The sequence below is a fragment of the Rhipicephalus sanguineus genome, chromosome 2 (assembly GCF_013339695.2).
Source record: "Rhipicephalus sanguineus isolate Rsan-2018 chromosome 2, BIME_Rsan_1.4, whole genome shotgun sequence".
NCBI classification, from domain to species: Eukaryota; Metazoa; Arthropoda; class Arachnida; order Ixodida; family Ixodidae; genus Rhipicephalus; species Rhipicephalus sanguineus.
In genome coordinates, this window is record NC_051177.1 from 54,371,448 (window position 1) to 54,390,714 (window position 19,267).

Here is a 19,267-nt window from a genome sequence, read left to right on the forward strand (position 1 = left end):
ATGTAAACATCGTGTGTTTTGTCGTGGCTATACGTATGAACAACAAAATAAACGGACGCTCTAAGCGTAGCCAAGTGCAAATGATGAGTATTTTAAAATATCACCAGTTTGAACCATCGCTGCCGCCTACTCACAGTGAATAGGCGAAGCAATGAGCCGCCGACAGTACGACCCGGGAAGTGATGAGCGTACCGCCGCACCAGTAGTTGAGAATGTTCACCTCATTTCGATATATGGCCACCTGAAAAGTTGCGGGGCGTAAATAATGATTCCCTTTTTTTTTCTTTTTCTTTTAAGACAGAGGCATGACAACGTCAATGGCATGCGCGATAACTTTCGCGTTTCGTTCGTGGACCACCATGGATAACTGCGAGGGTTTCCGTCGGATGAATGCAATTTCGTTTTTCCACTCGACCGTGGAAGAGAACCAGTCACATCACTGCAAGCATTTGACCATATGGCCGGAGTCCTTTTATTGGTTTATTTTCGTTTTTCGTATACGAAAAACGGAAATAAAGCATTGATTTATTTAAAAATTAGAAATTAAAATGGTACATAAATTTAGAGTAATGAATTATTCTTTGAGAAAGCTGGTGTTATTAATTTGCCATTCATAGGTTCATTACTAAAAGAAAAAAAAAGGAAATTTCATCGTTGAATTTAGTGCCATTAACATCAGCCCATGAATCGCAGTGTGACGTCACAGATTTCAAACGACCTCTTTTTGATATTTTTACCCCATTGGCTGAATAATATTTCCTGAAACTTGCCGTAGCAAGTCAGTGGCTCCCTTAGAACGCAATGTCATTCGTTTTGATGATAATCGTGTAGCCCCAGTAGACACTGTCAAAAACTGTGACGTCACAGTGAGTCGGTGTGGGGACCTCAAGCTGGCGTCGGTACTTGAATTATTATTATTAGTATTATTTGTTTCTTCGCTTACCAAGTGTCTTCTAGCAACAAAGGCGTTCCTCTTCGTATGGCCAAAGAGAATTTATTTCGACGAGAAAAATCTCTCTCTTTGTGTCTTTTTAAATATGTAGATTCTGGCAAGTGCATCGTATTGTTCATCTTTTCGCATTTATTTATTTATTTATTTATTTATTTATTTATTTATTTATTTATTTATTTATTTATTTATTTATACATGTGCCTACAGCGCCCTCAGGGGCTTTGTTATAAGGGGGTTTACAAAGCCAGAGGCCAAAGTACATACACGTCGTCAAAAAAATATATATATATTACGCAGAACAAAACAAAACAACTAAGAACCAAAGTTCTACGTGGAAAGGTAACGAATGTTAGTATTATTAAACACCATACTTACAGCAAAGGGGTACTTTCCGAGGTTTACAGAGCGGCCTCCCAAAACGGTGGGCGTGGTCCTAAATTTTTGCCCAAGAAATGACTTCGGGGTCCTGCCACAATCTGCGCACGCGTGCACGAAGTGAAAGTTTGAAAAGTGCACAAGCGGAGAGGGTCGTTCATTTCACAAATTGGAACGAGCAACAGATATGCGTAAAACCAGCAAAACCTTGTCTTATAAGCGACAACAAAATAAATAGATATTATGCCAAATTGTTAGCAAGAACTAATCAGTAAATACTAATGTTGGATACATTAAGGAAACTGGACACCCTAAAGCAAGTAGTTATTGAAAAAGAAAAGCATCGCGAATTACAAAATCCATTTTGTGCTTGGGCCTTCCTAATCTAGGTACTCTGCTAGAAGAGTATAAGGATCACACAGCTTAGCTTCATTTATCCCAACGTGACGCTCAGCTTAGGATATGTCGCAGAAGCTGCATGTAAATATTTGTGAAAGAATATTCTCGAGGTGCTTCTGGACGAGCATGAGCACTCGCTTAGGAACCAGCGTCTAAAGAGCCTAGCCATTTCCACGCCGTGAAAGCCGTCGGACAGTGTTGCCCCTTTCATTCGGTCCCTTGAAAGTTTCTTCTTTCGTTTTTCCTACTTACTCCTAAATCACTTCTTTGTTGTTTCGTTGTTTAGTCTACGCCGTCTTCAGTTCTAGTCGACGGCTCTGGTCGGCGTGGGTCACCCTAGACTCTTCTTTCTTTCTGCTAAGTCTTTTTCTGTCTCCCCGGTTCACCTTCTGCCACTTCAGTGGCAACAGATTCCCTCTCAATCCACTGTTTTAATCGCCCGCCTTACGCAAGCCTCATCACGCGACTCCACTTTCACTCCCTCTTTGAATCGCCCACCTTACGTAATAATAATTAAGAACTGTCGGGGTTTTACGTCCCAAAGCCACGATTATGAGTCACCGTAGTGGTGGGGCTCAGGAAATTTTGACCAGCTGGTGTTCTTTAACGTGCATATAAATCTAAGCACACGGGTGTTCTTTGCATCGTCCCCATCGAAATGCGGCCTCCGTGGCCGGGAATCGAACCTGCGCCCTCGAGCTTAGCAGCGCGACACCCTGCGTGCTAAGCTATACCACGGCGGGACCCGCCTTACGTATCGCCCACATATTCCTATCCTCCTTTTATCAGTACCCCTCGATCCTCTCGGTCCTGGTCACGTGACCTTCTTTAAGCGTGACCACACGATCGACGGCACAGGGTCCGCATAAACAGCTCCGCTGTAAAAGTGCGTGCATTGAGAATGGATACATGCAACGTACACCGATTGTTCTCGAGCACGATCTGAGTCATGCGAATGGCCCTGTTGAGAGCCTCCCTCGGCATATCGTCCTCAGGCTGTGCCGTGGTTGTCTCCGCGTCGTGGATGTGATGCGAGCCTTGGCGGAACAGCCTCGCGGGGCAGCAGGCGTACGGCGTTGTGCCTCGCAGGTCGCACAGCGGTGGGAATTCCTTGCGGCGAACTTGTTCGCGCAGTGGCATGCAGCTCTCCAGCGGCAAGCAGGCACCCGGCTGACCAGTGGGGGTCTCGCACTCAACAGCCGGCTCTGCGCAACGAGCACGTTATACGATGTCAAACGAAGAGCCCGTGGCTGAGAAATGGTTACCGAAAAGAAGCGATAAGTTAAGCTGGGACAGCGTCTGAAAAGATTATCCCATAGACATATTTTGAAGGAGGGCTTGTTGTTGGGCTAGTTGGTGTTTGCTGATCGCCGTAGCGTAGCGCGAAGACACAAATACACAGACACGGAGACGTACAACACAGACGCTACCATAACTTCTAATGGGAGGTCAAAGAGAAACAAAATATATACTGCTCCCAACGAGCAGGTGGTGCACAGGTAACATCCGGCAGGCTACACAGGGTGTTACTCAGACATGACAAAGTCAAATGAATGGCCAAAAAAAGAGGCATGTTCCGTGGGAAACAAAACAATAGACGTCTGACTAACACAGTCATTACTCCTTGCTTTGATATGAAACGCTTCCAAAAGCTTTGTTTGTGTCATCGCGTAATGACAATCTCATATGCAAACAACCAGTTATATGCAAACAATCAGCACTATGAACAAACTTCGACACAGTGCACGTGGTATCATGCGCCGGCCTTGCCCTCGGGTTTAATTGAAAGGCGTGAATCTGGATCCGCATTCAGGAAATTTTTTTTACGCGTGCTAAGTTCCTAAGAATGAAAAATGTCCATTATGAATAGCGAACATAGTAATGTCGGAAAAAAAGGGCTTTTTTACGAAAAAAGAACATTTGTGAGTCTGGCAGCTCTTGTTGTACACGTCAGCAGGACGGTGCGAAAACACCACCCAGACAAACTGTCAGAATTCTCCTGCGGTAATACTGGGCCTTCCGTTTAATGACATCCCAAACGAAAAAAACTGACAGTTCCCAAATAAGTGTTTGCCACCTCCCTACCTCCGCGTGAGTGCTTGCAAGATAGTGAACATGATCAAAGTTCGTGCGAAGGGTGGGTCTACTGTGTCTACTATGAAGGCAATTAAAAAAAATGCGTGGTCTTACCATCCGACTCGGAAAAGACGACAGGGATAGCTGGTGGACCATCTTGAGCTGGGTGCTGTGGTTCTGAAAGCAAGAGTGTTCGAAAGAGTGGCGTTTTGCTCGTAAGACGGCCGACATATGTTACTATTAAGAGCTACTTAGGCAAATAAACAGTCAAGCTAGGCTCCATTTGTTGCCAGCGATAGCAAGACACGGAAAGAAAGACGCGACTGTGCACTCGTACGCTACACATGTAAAACAAAGCGGTCTTAACAACGTGTACGCGCACGAACTGTTAAGAAATCAGCTGATAAGAAATCAAGACCTGTGCACTGATCAGAAACCACGGTCTGCGCAAGTGTAATGGTTCTGTTCATATACTGCATTCCTCTTCGCATATCGGTAATTCTTGATAGCGAAGTATCCGGGGAAACATATACGTTAAAGCGTATACGTCATCATTTTTGTTTGTACATACAAGAGCACGGATAAGCTTCAAGTTTACCCATCTTGTCATCAGTGTGATAACACCCACGTAACGCCTACGTCATCAACGGAATGAAACTGCCTTGAACACTGAACCCTTACGAGAGAATAGAATTCAGCTAAAGGAATTACTGTACGGCCCAAGTTGTTTGATGTGAGCAGACAAAGAGCGCTACATCTTGAGCATTATTACTAAGCGATGTCGTGCTGCAGTTTAGCCCGGACGGGCTTATTTGCGTACCAAGACTGAGCGTCCTGGTTTGCAAATTCCTGGCACCCAATGTTCATTATTTTGCAAAAGAATCGTAACGATTCAAACGCCAAGGCTCAGTTAAGAGAGTTATTTAGCACGGCGGTTTACCGTACTTACGGGGTCAGCATGCAGCTTTTTAAAAAGCTTTTTACCCGCGCGAGTTGTTCACTGCGTGCGGCAACGTGATGATATAATCAAAGTGGCTAATAGAGGTCTTGCAGACTAAAAAAAAAAAAAGAAGAAGAAGAAGCTACGTGCCGACCACGGCGGTAGGGTATTTCCGTATTAACTGTACGGTAAACCGGCACCGGCACCGCTAAAGGACCCTGGTTCCCCTACGCTTTCCTCTGCCTCCCTCATACACCCCCCCCCTTTTTTTTCCCGCAATCATCTCATATGAGGCAGGTTTACCTCGGGAATTCTGCTTCGATCACGATTCGACTAAGCCTGAGCTCATCAAAGGCTTTTGCTAAATCGACAGTACTGCCCGTTATTAATTAGAACGCCATTGCCACTGTTCTTGTACTGTATACTACGTGGCGCAATTGCAAAGGCATGCATTCGATCAGCGCCCTCGTAAAGTAGAGAAAGCAAGCGGCTCTTATACGCTACCTTGTGGTGGTCCTCCGACAAATGCTGCAGAACGGTCCGGTGTTGGCACCGCCGGTGGACGTGTCACTGCGCACACCATAAAAATAGAGCGCTTATACACCAAGAAGCGGCCGCGTGTATTCGCGTATATTTCTTTTTTCCTTTGAACGCTAAAGGTGACGTCACAACCCACTCTACTATAAAGAAATGGACGCAGATCTTGCTGATGTACGACAATGGCGAAAGCGCTCAGCGTGAGTTGCTAGGCATTGTTTGCAACACTTAGGTAACCTACAGCTAACGAAATAGTGAAGCGAACAGTCGTTCGTATCACATCTCAAGATCGCCTTCAATGGCTGTTTTTGCCTTTCGTTTAAGCAGTTAGCTCGGTCTCTTAGTGAGGATGCAAGAATCTCGTATGCTTCCAGGGCAGATTTTTTGTTCTTTTCCGAGTTCCCCACGAATCACTTTGGTAAGAACTGACAGTCCTCTTGCTTTAATTATTTCCGCATCTCTACAAGGCAGTATAGTCCTCGCAATTCGTCCTTTATAGAAACCCCAATCTCTTCCACAAGCCATGAAACTTTGCTTAGGCGAGAGCCTATTTATATCATGCTTTGAGGCCCCGTTGTGACTCGTGAAGTACAGAAAATGTCACGTGAGCGCGCGAGTTACGCGTCCACTTGTTGGATGGGCAGTTCCAACAAGTAGAGAAATTAAACAATTTATTCACGTGTAGCGCTTTGCGATAGGGGGCGAGACACTGGAAGTTGTAAAGGAGTAGGTCTAATTAGGACAGGTATTAACCACGGAGCCGAACCATGAGAGTGAAATAACTAGACGAATAAGGATGGGATGGGGCTCATTCGGCAAGCATTATCAAATCATGAATGGTAGTCTACCACTATCCCTCAAGAGGAAGGTATATAACAGCTGCATCTTGCCGGTACTCATAGGCGTGCGCAGGGGGGGGGGGGGGGGGGGCAAGGGGGCGAGAAGGGGGGGGCGCAAAGTCAGCCCTATACATTGTAGGGGGGGGCGAGAAGAGGGGCGCAAAGGCAGCCGCATACATTGACATAATAGGGAGGGGGGCGCTGCGTCGAACCTTCGCCCCCCTGAAGGGGAACCCTGCGCACGCTTATGCCGGTACTTACCTACGGAGCAGAAACCTGGAGACTTACAAAGAGGGTTCACCTTAAATTGAGGACGACGCAGCGAGCGATGGAAAGGAAAATGATAGGTGTAACCTTAAGAGACAGGAAGAGAGCAGAGTGGGTCAGAGAACAAACGGAGGTTAAGGATATCATAGTTGAAATCAAGAAGAAATGGATATGGGCCGGGCACGTAGCACGTCGGCAGGATAACCGGTGGTCATTAAGGGTAACTGACTGGATTCCAAGAGATGTCAAACGCGTGAAGGGGAGATAGAAAATTAGGTGGGTAGATGAGATTAAGAAGTTTGTAGGTATAACGTGGCAGCAGAAAGCACAGAACCGGGTTGATTGGCGGAACATGGGAGAGGCCTTTGCCCGGCAGTGGGCGTAGACAGGCTGATGATGATGATGATTATGATGATATCATAATTAACTTCACTAGAGTCAAATAGTACGGATAATGTCCCCTATATGTTTTCCTTGGCTTCATTGTCTCTTGGTCTCATTGGGCTGTATATACAAAAAAAAGAGAGAGAAGCATGTTGACATTTTTTCCACTTCGAAATCTCTTCTGCGTGTTTTCCCACACGCAAGCCCTGCAAGAGTAACTGAGAAAAACAAGCCCGACTTTTGAGCACGTGTCTTATCGCGACACTCTAATCGCCGCACTTGCTGGTATCAAATTTCGGTGTGGACATCAGTGGAGCTTTCATTGCAACCCCGTAGCCAAGCAAGCCGTAGAGACGTAATAAGGAGTACGTTGTTAGAAATTTGTGTACGCGGTGTACACACGCTTGTTTGGGTGCGTGCGTGTATGTAAACGTGCAAAGTACGAAATGTGCGTGGTTGTATGTGTGTGTGCCAAGAACAAATCTTAGCTAATTCTGATGCTGGCCATATCACGAAATGCGACCATGCTGTGTTGAAAAGCACGAACGAAAAGCTTTGTGAATTCGGCCTAGGAATCTTTGCGAATAAAATTTTTATTTTGATTTGATGATGATGATGATGATGTTCCTCTACACATGGCTCATACCCACTCTGGGGGATTGGCCAAGAATTGTAGATATGAAGATTTAAAACTACTAAGTTAACACAAAAGACAAGCACACATAAAAAGAACTAGTGCAATAATTATTTCTACATTCAGCCCAGACTTCTCATCCTAACTAGAAATTAGAATAATGAAATTACTGTGGTACCGAACGTCTTCTTTTTTATTGATTTTTTTTCTTATTGATTCATTGCTATTATCGGAACAGGTTTGCATTTAAGAACTTAAAAACACATTCGTTTTGTTTCCTGAAGGAAAGCAATTACGGCATCAAAAACATTCCTGTGGCTGACGCCCAAATCCGAAGCACCGAAGGTGAGAATAGCGTCTATTGTTAAAATTATCCCCAGCTTAGCACAATGAGTTTCAAGAAGTCTTTTTCTTTGTAATATATAGCGGCGACACGATAAAAATAATGCTCTATCGATTCGATTTCTGAACAAAAGTGACAGAGGGGAGATATCACCAGACCAGCCCTGTGTGCAAATAGATTCAACGGGGGCACTCGGCATCGTAATCTAGTTAATAATACTTCTAATTGTCTAGTTTGACACCACTGACTTTTCCATGGAAATTTTAAATGTCTAAATTCTATCCATGAAGTTATTGATTCTATGGCGTCTGCTCGAAGGGAAAATTTCCTATACCTAATCGCAGTTATGCTGGCTACTACAGGGAGGACCGAAATTATTGGACCGTTCAATGCCGCTCTCGCTAGTGTGTCGGCCATTTCATTTATTTCTAATCCACAATGGCCAGGTACCCATAATAATTTCAAAATTTTCAACTGTGGAGGCACTAGCGTAAGGAGCGTTTTTAAGGCAATTGATTTTGATGACATTGTTAGAGATGTACATACTGACAAGGAATCTGTTATTATTATTGCGCAATGGTCGTTCAAATCTAGTTTTCGCAGCGCCAGTATAATTGCCGAGAGTTCCGCTTCAAACACAGGGGTGAAGTCCGGCAGTCTTAATGAAAATGACCAGCCAAGCAAAGGGGAGTAAATACCTACGCCTGCCTTTTCGTCAATTACTGAAGCATCTGTGGCTACTATATTTTTTGTTTTCGCGTGTGTAAGATAATCTTGCAGCCGACTATTTAACACCCTGTATTATTGAAATTTAGGCTTAGAGGGGAAAATCTCATCGAATTCTATCTTAAGATTCTGATTGGACACATTTGCTGCAGGCACATCTCGAATCTTCACGTTTATCCGGTCTAGCTGCTTCTGAACAAAAATAATCTGTGGTGTACGAAAACGTGGCCAATGAGCAAGAAAAAAGGAGTCTGGCTCATTTATAAAAGCATATTCGGATCGTCTTAACGGAAAGCTATAAAATTTTATTGTTGTTATTTCTTCTTTTTTTATTATTGGTGTGCATGGCTTTGGGTTTCGCAGAGCTTTCCCTTCGATATAGCGAGTTTTTGACTTACTTTCATATCAAATTGACTTTATTGCATACTAGTAACAGGGACAATCACATAGGTGCACTGTTGTGCGAAATCCGTATATATATCCGCTGCTTTACAAGTAACTTATTTTTAAGAGGACCTTCAGCGTATGTGCAAATATATTTACCGGATTTTCTTTCGCTAAAAGAAATGCACTCGCACTTAAACTTTAAAACTTAAAGAAACTCCTCATATACGTGAAATGCCGTCTCAGGTCGGGCGTAACCGCTGTAATTGCCTCGTTCTCAAACTAGTTAATATCATGAGCAGACGGTCGCAGAACACCTGAACCAGCCGCTCTTCTAGAGGAGGCGTTGCCTGAACAAGTGAAGCACTGTTCGTATATACAATGTAAACATAACTTTTGGGGACAGTTAAGTCTAAACGTGATGTGTTCGGCATAACTCTATACGAATTCACTTAGATGCTTAAATGTAAATAACATTCCTTTTGGATAGCCCATGGGATTCCGGACGAGTGGATTATCCACCTTCAAGTGTGATGTCACATGCAGACGAGTGACGTCAGTGCAGGACATATGTACACAGGATATACGAAAATTAATATGTTCAAAGTATTCAGATGGCCGGATTTGAACTCTGGGGCTCCAGCTCAAAATCTTTATGCTCTTACCACTATACGACAAAGGGGATTCCCCATCGGGCAAAGTATACCGCCTCTAAGAACGTCTTGCGTGCAAGCAGGCGCATTCAGACGCTTCGTAAATTTTCCACAACGCCGATTGTTTCATCAATAATTTTTAATTTCCTTCGTGCAAATCATCGCGTTCACACGCTTGGCGCGTTTTTTACAACGCTGACAGAGTGTCGTAGAGTCGCTGCTTATGTCAGTCGCACTAGCAATGATAGCTGACACGTCAATTTCTGCCGTGAGTTTTTACACCGAAGCGGGTCTTAGTCTACCCTGTGCCGTCGTTGTTGTAGTAGTAATAGGCGTCCCGCAGGTCACGTGAACGGGGGGGGGGGGGGGGGGGCAGTGAATAAATAATAAATAAAAAGGAATGATGATGATGAAGATGATAATGCTAGATGATAATCATGTTGATGCTAGAAATGTTTATTCGCGGGTATTTCAAATTTAGCGGCGGCTAGCCAATAACATACACTCGCGCGCTCACAGCTGCACTGTCACGCCGTGTTACGTCACTGTTACGTCGCTGTCAACTAGTTCCGTGCCGGTTTTCACGACATAGAACTGGATGACCTTTTTTTTCTGTTAGCGGGTTCTTCAAAGGGTTGAAATGGCCAAGCGTGGTCTTGCCCGTTACACCGCATTCGATCACAGTGGCGGCTTCCTTACCAGGAGTCGCCGTCGTCGCGGGCGTGGGCGGACGCTGCCTCTGGGGACAGCACACGATGGGCAGCAGGATGTCGACGCCGCAGAAGATGGGGAACTTGAGTCGACCCACGTCCCTCAGAGACTGCAGGCACTGGTGTAGCGGCATGCAGCGACCGTCAGTCAGCTCGAAGTTGCGCGTCGGGTGCCTCGCGCGGCACGCACCACCCCTGTTTCCTGTGCAAGCGGAAGTATGTGAGGTGTGTTAGAAACGAGAGAAAATGGAGGGTTAACTTGACGAACGTCAGCAATATATAGGATTAATCGAGTTGAGTCGAAGTGACGTAAGGACTCTGCGGCGTTGGGCAAGCTCGCCTTTGGGCCCCGATGTCCGTTGGTGCGATCCGTTAATAAAGCCACTGCTATATATTTTGTAGACCTTTTGACTGTGCGACAAATACTGAGATTTACGATGGTATGCAAAAGCTGTTTATCGGCTCACCTAATGAACGCCACTTTCATGGCTATAAGTGGGAAGCGGGAGGGGGGGGGGTATTAAAATAGGACTCAAAGACTATCATATAAAATTATAATAAAGATGAAATGGGAACTAGAAGAATACATAACTGTCAGTGAAAACTCCATCAGGCTTCCATTATGACCTTTTATACAGCATGCTACACCAATATCACAGGCAGTGAAGTCGCCTAGTTTGAATCGTATAGGGAGAGCATCTATAGTTGAAGTCAAGCGTATTTGAGTTTGACTGAGCATTCTCTTTGTATTGAGTTCGCTCTGCACTGCACTCAAGCACGTTCAGAGGTTTCCGATTGTGAATAGTTTGTGACTTGTAATACCGACTAAACCAAAGCCACACGGTCACATCAGACGCGCAGCGATCAACGCATTTACCTCTGGCGGCTTCCGCCTCCTGGTGCAGGAACAAGTGGGAGAGGAGGACGATCAGCGAAACAGTGGAAAAGGTTCGCCGCCGCATCCTCCAGGCCGCAGTATGCATCGCGTCTCCACCGTTTCCTCTTGCCGTTTCATCCAGTTCCGAACACACACAGAGGTGCGGCCTGCCCGCGTCTAAACAACCACCACCAGCAACGTTCACGGTTTCCCTCCGAGCAACCGCAACCACGCACGCTCGACGCTACTTCGTGGCCGCAGGCGCGCGCGCGGCCTTGCACAACAAGGCAGCAGCAACAGATCGTCTACTTTGACGCGCTCACGATTTGCCCCTGTAATCAAGCACCGGGAAGAGCCTCCTCCTTTCCACTTCCTCGCGTCACGAGCCCCTTCTTACCCCATCTTACCCAATCTGCTTCGCCTGCCTCGAAAGTAACAGGCGACACCTTTCGACGAATGAGTGCACTTGTGGACGCGTTTAGAGCATTTTGTTAACGTCACTAACGATCGAGGGTGTCGTCCTCGGATGTAACCTCGGTAGAAATATGAGGCTGAACGTGGCTTGGGGGTTCGTAATGTAAGCGGGGTCATGTAGCAGTATAGTGATTACGAAAGAATCTACGTAGCAATTAAAGGAAATTTGCCAAGAAGGCAGCGTGTGCTGCAGACGTTGTCGGCACATTTCATTTGCACAACGTTTCGCAATTTTCAGGAATGAGACATATTAGGCGTGCAATCTGGTCCGGGAAACTAGTGCACATTGTATATCACGGCACGTTACATGGTGCACTCAAAGTACTCTCGTTCCCCCTCTTTTGTTTTGTGAAATATTATCTGTGAGCCAAGTTTTCTAGGGTCGAGCTCTTCATCCTTATGTCTGTTGCACGTTTCAGTGATACGAATTATTTGCCTATTTTTATTGGACGTTATGACACGTTAAAACACAGTCATATATCCCCGAAATGGGTGCACCATTTTGAATAATAATAATAATTGTTGGAGTTTAACGTCCCAAAACCACAATATGATTATGAGGGACGCCGTATTGGAGGGCTCCAGAAATTTCGACCACCTGGGGTTCTTTAACGTGCACCTAAATCTAAGTACACGGGGCTCAAACATTTTCGCCTCCATCGAAAATACAGCCGCCGCTGCAGGGATTCGATCCCGCGACTTTAGGATCAGCAGTGAAGCGCCATAACCACTAGACCACTATCTCGAGGCGTGCACCATTTTGAGTCGAATCGTTTATATAACGCGATTTACTGGTTTGCACGATTTCATCAAGCGAGAAGAGCAAAAAGCGTGTTGTGGATAAAACAGGTTAATATATCCCTTAGCCAGTGATCCCTTCGAACGTCCGGAATCGCTATGTCGGCCGATATATCCGCTCACATAAAGGGCGTGTTGTCCTACAGTCGCTTTGTTCTAAAGAACATGTTAAAGAGACAGGGCGTGCAAACACGGACACAAGAGAGAAGTCAAGACACCAAAAACGCCGACTAACAACTGAAAAGGCGCACAACGGCGGAAATGAAAGAAGGCACGAAAAATTATCTGCACATGCCCATGCAATCTGGCACGCGTGGTGGTCTACGTGAGAGATAACTATTCAGACACTTGGTTTCTTTTTTATGCAGTTTGATCGATCGTTGGCTCATGCATGCGCTACTTCTATTATCTATATGACAGGCCTCAATCATTAAACGTGTTTCATTCCTGTGTCGGTACTAAATCGCGCTTTCATCGAATTTTGGCGTGCACTTACACCCTCGTCGACAATGTAAAGATAGATTAGGTGGTGAGCCTCGGGTTACCGATCCATTATGTTCCAATATTCTTTGGTTAACAGACCGACCCGTATTTAATTTTGTAATACGGGAGCATTATATATATATATATATATATATATATATATATATATATATATATATATATATATATATTGTCACGTGGTCGTGACGTCGACGAACACAACAGTCAGCACGTCCGAGATGAAACTGTTTATTTGGCCGAACTTGTGGCCGAGAAACTGAGAACTAGAACTACAGCAATACACGCTGTACAATGATAGCGGCGAACAGGGCGTCGTCCGTCGATCAACTGACAAGCGGTCAAGCGCGTCCGCTTTTATACAGGCGCTATGGAACTTTCCAGCAATATCGCTGGTGGCGGCGTTATCTCTCGACAAAGCTGGAACATTCGCGTGCGGCGCGCAATCTACTAAAAACGATCTACTAAACGATCTACTAAAATCGTGAAGCTTCTCGAACACTGCTTCGCGGCCAGTGTCGAGCGTTGATAACCGTCCTTGCTGGTCAAACTCGAACACATCAAAATAAAAGAATCAGCGGGCGTGGCAATATATATATATATATATATATATATATATATATATATATATATATATATATATATATATATATATATATATATGTATATATATAGTGAAAAACTTCGCACTACAATATAGGAAACAAAACAAATATTTATTTTATCCTAACAGTTTCGGTTGGCGGTCCAACCTTCTTCGGAGGATGTAATTCCAATTACATCCTCCGAATCCTCCGCTTGTGCCAAAAGCCCCTCGCCCACTACACTGGCCCAGTTGTTGTCCATGACCGGCTCAGTGCAGTGGACTATAGAATAGCACGACTGACAGCTAGTGGGAGACGATCTACCAAGAGAGGTCACCCATGTGGCTCGCCTAAAACCTTTTAGTCGGCGTTATGATGCAAAAAGCGCGCGGTGCGCTTCGTCTGCGAGGGGGGAAGTATTACACCGTGTATGTGCCGGACTGTGAAGAGGTAATAAAAGAGTGGAGGTTGGAAGAAGATCTCTCATTTCATCATCTTCATCGGCAGCTTCGTTCTGTGCGGTCTCGCCATCCAAGCCTTCTGTAAATAAACCCCAAACCCATAGCACTTTGGTTGCGTTTGTGGTAAATTGGTTGGAGCACGGACCTGCTGTGCTGAAAGGCTGAGGAGGACATAAAAAAGAAACAGCATAACATTATTTTCCTATGTACAGCAAGCGGGGGCTTCGGTTTTATTAAATTATGTGTATATTTGCTCGTCCGGTATTGCGTCTGCCATGACGTTGAGTATCCAGTCGACGTATTTCGAGACTCTCGTGTAGACGCCAGGGTAAGCGGCGGATCCGCAGCCAACGCCGAACGAGACGATGCCGATGGTTTCGAAGAAGTTCCGTCCGTCCCGGGTTGAGTTCGTCACCAGCGGTCCACCAGAATCTTGCTGCAATGGAAAAATAATAGAAATAATGAACACAGTTGTACCGTAAAAACGTCAGGACGCGCGGAATGCGCAGCAGTCACAGCGAAAGCTAAAGGAGCAGTCTTCCTGGAGCCCGTTGTAAACTCTCTCGGGGCGAATAGTACAAGTATACAGTTGCAAGGTACCCACTACGCCATAAATCATAATTTTGCGAAGTAAGGAAGTACCCACTGTGCCATTATTCACCATCCTGCGGAGAAGCGAGGTACCCACTACGCGTCTGTAAGGCATTATGCGCACTCAGTTGATGCTCCCGCTGATGGACGGGAAAACTTTATTATGGTCCCTCGGAACACGCTCTAGCTGCGACTGATGACGATGAATAATTATGGCTGAGCCCTTTGTAACGGTTGGGAAGCTTTAAACCACCCACTCGTCACGCATTCGCATTGTGTGACGCCTGGCTATTTTACTCTTTTGCAGCGCCACATTACATCCGTTAACGTGTTTCCTTGCCCGACATGACGAATGTATAATGTATTTTCGTTGTGCGCCATTTTCTTGCGCCCCTCAGTCATCATGAACAAATACCAACTCGCCCAACTTTTCACTTTACTGAATGTATAAAGTCTTTTTGCGAGGGATATTGAAGTACCGGCGTGCCAGTGGTAGAACGCTAAACTTCCACGCAGTGTGCCTGAGTTCAAGTCCCACTAGATCTTGGATATTTTTTCTCATTCAGCGCGATGGCGGCTACAGACATCAGCGGTGGCGGCGACGGACAACTACGCCACTAAAATCGGCTGTTGTTGTGATCTCATAAGATATTTCGCTGTAAAAAAAATTCGTGGATAGTTTTCTTTAAAGGGGCCCTGCAACACTTTTCGAGCATGCTCAAAAAGCGCTGCCGATCGGTAGTCGAGGCTCCCGAGAACACGCGAGCCAAATATTATAGCGATGCGCACGGCCTGGAATTTACTATAAATTCTCAAAGTCAGCTGAAAATCGCTCCCTCTTCTCTCGACAAATGATGTATTAGTCTGCAAAATATGACGCGATTGTCGGCAGTTCCACCATTGGCTGATGTTATAATCACGATAACACCCTCATTATTACTTTCGTTGTTAATTTTGAGTTCAATAAGTAGATAATATGTATGTTTATATTCTGTTATCGCGTCAAAAACACCGAACAAACATTAATATTAGCACTTCCGGTCTCACCGACAGCTCGTCTGCTCGTAGTTGCGTGGTTCCGTTTTCTTCGCCATGCGCAGTGCCGAAAACGTGAATATTTCTGTGCTTTTGACCATCGCCGGTTGCCGTTGAGAGTGGCAGCCGTTCGAGTGTTGCCTCGTCAGCTGGGAACTGCATCGTCGGCACGTTCTCACGACCGACCGAGGCAGCCGTGCAGCATGTCTCCGATAACAATGCTGGCGTCCGGTAATGGCGGCGCTTCGGGGTCGTCTGCCAGTGCCGTCTTACGAGGCGGTGTATCGGAGTATGGGCCGAAACCGATCTCAGCTGTCATTCGTTCCAAACGAGCGCGCAGGTTTGCTTCCATGGTTGGCAAAGCGATGAAAACACTACGGCGTTCGAGGTGCACACCCAACATTACCAAACCGACGCGCAGTTTTCAAGCACGCGCGATACGGCTCCGCTCGACGAGAACGACGCAAGCCGACCGGAAGTGGCGGCACAGACCACGTGGTTGCGCCCAGACGTCAGAGAGAAAAAAATGAAGAAAAAATTTCCGCCGGCGCTCTTGGGCGGAGCCTCGCTCGTCTGCGCTCCCTCCCTCGACTCGCTGCCTAGATCTCCGCGCGCTCGCGGCGTTGAGTTGAGGGAGAAAGCTGCGGAACGTGATCTCTATAATTTGGTAACACCACTTAGACTTGACGGATTCGAAAAATTTTTGCGGCATATGACTCGTGAAGAGTCATACGTCAATAATGAGACTATTCCAATATAACTAAGAAAGGTGTTGCAGGGCCCCTTTAATGGGTGCGAACCTATTTGGCGATCGCACTGTTTCAGAGAGTGAGCAAGATACAGCTAGCAGAGTATGTGTATACCTGGCAGGCGTCGACACCACCGTCTGTGATGTTCCCGGCACAGAGGAAGTCTCCGTTGATGCCACGGGGGAACTTGGTCTCGAACGAGTTCAGCTTCGTGTAGGCACGTTCGCAAGTCGGATTGTCCACCAACGGTATCATGGCCTCCTGGAGAACCGTCTGCAGCCGTCCTCCTGCACACGGTATGCACGTAGCGCTTCTTATACATTGGCCATCGGAGGTGTCGCCGCCACTATATGCTTGAACTTTAGGAACAATATTGCTCAATAAAGGTAAAATGAACCCTTAGTGTGCGCACTACAGGGAAACTACAGGGACACTACAGAGAAAGACGATTTTTCTCATAGTAGTAAATTACTCTTTCACAATATCAAAAACAACGCGCTTACCGCGAGAAGACTCTTGGTAAGCGAGAAAATGAGAAAAAAGAAAATGCGGATGGTGACGCCGCCTTGAAATTCCCGCACCAAACGCCGTGACGTCATAGATTTTGACGGTGTCTGCTAGTGCCGACGTAGTTCTTAATCGGTAAATATGAAGTACATTGCTTTCTGAGGCGGCCAGAGACTTAGCATACCAAGTTTCAGGAAGTTTCGTTGAGCCAGTGTGGCCGAAGTACGAATAAAACATTTTAAAATCTGTGCAGTCATGCGTGAATATTTCGGTGAGAAATTAAAAAAATGAAACGTTGACCTTGATTTTATCCTCTATTAATAAACCTATGATGGTGAAATTAACGGCATTAGAGTTAACGAAGTACACCTATAAATCTAAACCGATTCACTGTTTCACTTTAGTGTCGCTTTAAGTTCGAACAATATTCTCCCGAGTAGAATTTTTTTTTTTACTGAAACAAGTAGAGTTCGCAGAACCATTGCAGTTGCATAATATATTGCACAGAATAAACAGCACCTAAGAAGTACAGGGAAGTGGCACGACGTATGGACAGCGCTAATGTCCCAACTGTCTTCAACGAGGAGAGTTTTCCCGCTAGTATACGTAATTGTACACGGCCGAGATCTTAGTGTATGTATACAAAGGAGAGAGAACTGAACCGTCAAGATCAGAGGCATTGCAAACACTCGCATTGATTGTCATGCTCTTCCATGGTCGGAAAGGCAGCTTGCCGGATTTCTGTCAACCCTACGTAGACGAAACACGCTGTGACCCAAGAGTAAAAGTGGAAAAAAGGTGATTTTCGTGTTCGCGTTCCCTTGGTGTCGTCGTCAAGGCTCACTTTAGAAAGGATTCGGTTTGCATAAATGAATGGCGCGTCAAGCCACGACGTTTGCGATTCTTTTAGAACATATCACGTGTCAGGGCGCTTTCGAAGGTTTTCCTTGAATTAGCGCAACTCAGACCGAGTGAACGAAATAATGCCAGAAAAAGAGACCGAACAGAGGGGTCCGCTTCCGCGTATTTTGTTGTTGTCGTCGTTGTCATTTCTTTCTTCCTTCGCTCATTCTGACTTGAACTAATTGAAAGTCACATGGTCTCTTATGCGTTTGCCTAAGACGACTGGAAGACGAAAGCCATCTTCCTCTTCTCAGTCGATTGTACTGATCCCGCCAAAAAGTTTTCCGCACCCAACGTGGATTTGCAGTGCCTCCGGGATCGGGAGAATTGGAAGTTTTTTGCACCTCACAACGTTCTGCAGTGCCTCTGTGATCGGCTCACCATGGAACATGTCATGTGATATAACGTCATCATGTGAAGTGACGTGGTATGACGTCACAGTAACGTCACGATGACGTCACGAAAATTCGCGGCCTGTGACTTAATGATAACGCCATGTGGTGACGTCATCGCATGACGATGATTTCTTGCATCACTCGTGTTGACGCCGCCGACGCCGACGGTCACTTCTCGCGTGTGAATGAGGCATCTATAAGACGTCACTGAATGCCACCCAACTTGTCCGAACAGCCACCCTCTAATTTCAACAGGCTGAGCGTATGCGAGTGCGCACTCACCGAAATCGTCGTGTCCCCAGCCGAGCACTGTGCCGTGTGGCGCATCGGGCGCGGTGTTGGGCTCGGGCAGGCAGGCGACCGGTTTCTTGATGTACTGCTGCGCCGATCGGTTGAGGAAGAGAAGCGCCACGTCGTTGTAGTGGAACCGCTCGTCGTAATCCGGGTGCACGTGAACCGATTCCACGTGGCGCTCCACGACCGGTTCTGTGCTGCCATCCGATATGCTGACGCCTCCGACGCGGACTACGTATCGCGTGTCATGCCTGCAATTAAAACGACAGAAAAAAAACGCAATAACATGCAAAACATTCACTGGCACTTTAATGTGACATTCAATGGCATGGTGCCGAACTAAAGGACCTCGAGTATAGGGCCTCGAGTATGGGATCCGAGCCCGAAACCTTGGAAGGTTGTGGGTTCGGATACCACCGACGTAAAAGGGTGCTTTTTTGTCCACGTTAGTTCATTTCGATTTATGTCATAATTACTATTCCACAGTTTAAAAAAAAACAAATAATGTCATCTGCTTTTCTTGGCTTAACTGTCTGTGGGATTAATTTGGTTACGTCTAACAAAGAAACGAACCCCATGAAAAAATTTCCCTTCTTTAGTTCTTGAAGGAAAAGTGTCGTCAGCGACGATCAAAAACTTCGATCGTTCTAACTCATTCCCCACACATGTGTGCAGAGAACTAGCTTTAATGAGGAAGGGCTCGAGACGAGCGTATATACTTAATATAATAACACATGTTGCGGTTTAACGCCCCAAAACCACGATATGATTATGAAAGACGGCGTAGCGGAGGGCTTCGGAAATTTCGACCACGTGGGGTTCTTCAACTTCCACCTAAAGTTCACGGGCCTCAAGCATTTTCGCCTCCCACGAAAATGC

At 45.9% G+C, this 19,267-nt stretch overlaps 1 protein-coding gene across 1 annotated transcript in view; it reads right to left on the bottom strand.

Moving 5' to 3' along the window:
• LOC119382972 (uncharacterized) overlaps positions 1–19,267 on the bottom strand; it is a 34,434-nt gene that overhangs the window by 3,529 nt on the left and 11,638 nt on the right. The window contains exons 7-16 of the mRNA XM_037650912.2: positions 18,377–18,639; positions 16,404–16,576; positions 14,156–14,350; positions 11,097–11,340; positions 10,209–10,421; positions 5,247–5,312; positions 3,917–3,979; positions 2,647–2,931; positions 1,328–1,428; positions 135–241 (exon numbers count right to left, since the gene is read on the bottom strand). Coding sequence (XP_037506840.2) covers positions 135–241; positions 1,328–1,428; positions 2,647–2,931; positions 3,917–3,979; positions 5,247–5,312; positions 10,209–10,421; positions 11,097–11,340; positions 14,156–14,350; positions 16,404–16,576; positions 18,377–18,639 — 1,710 coding nt within the window. The remainder of the gene's footprint in view (positions 1–134; positions 242–1,327; positions 1,429–2,646; positions 2,932–3,916; positions 3,980–5,246; positions 5,313–10,208; positions 10,422–11,096; positions 11,341–14,155; positions 14,351–16,403; positions 16,577–18,376; positions 18,640–19,267) is intronic.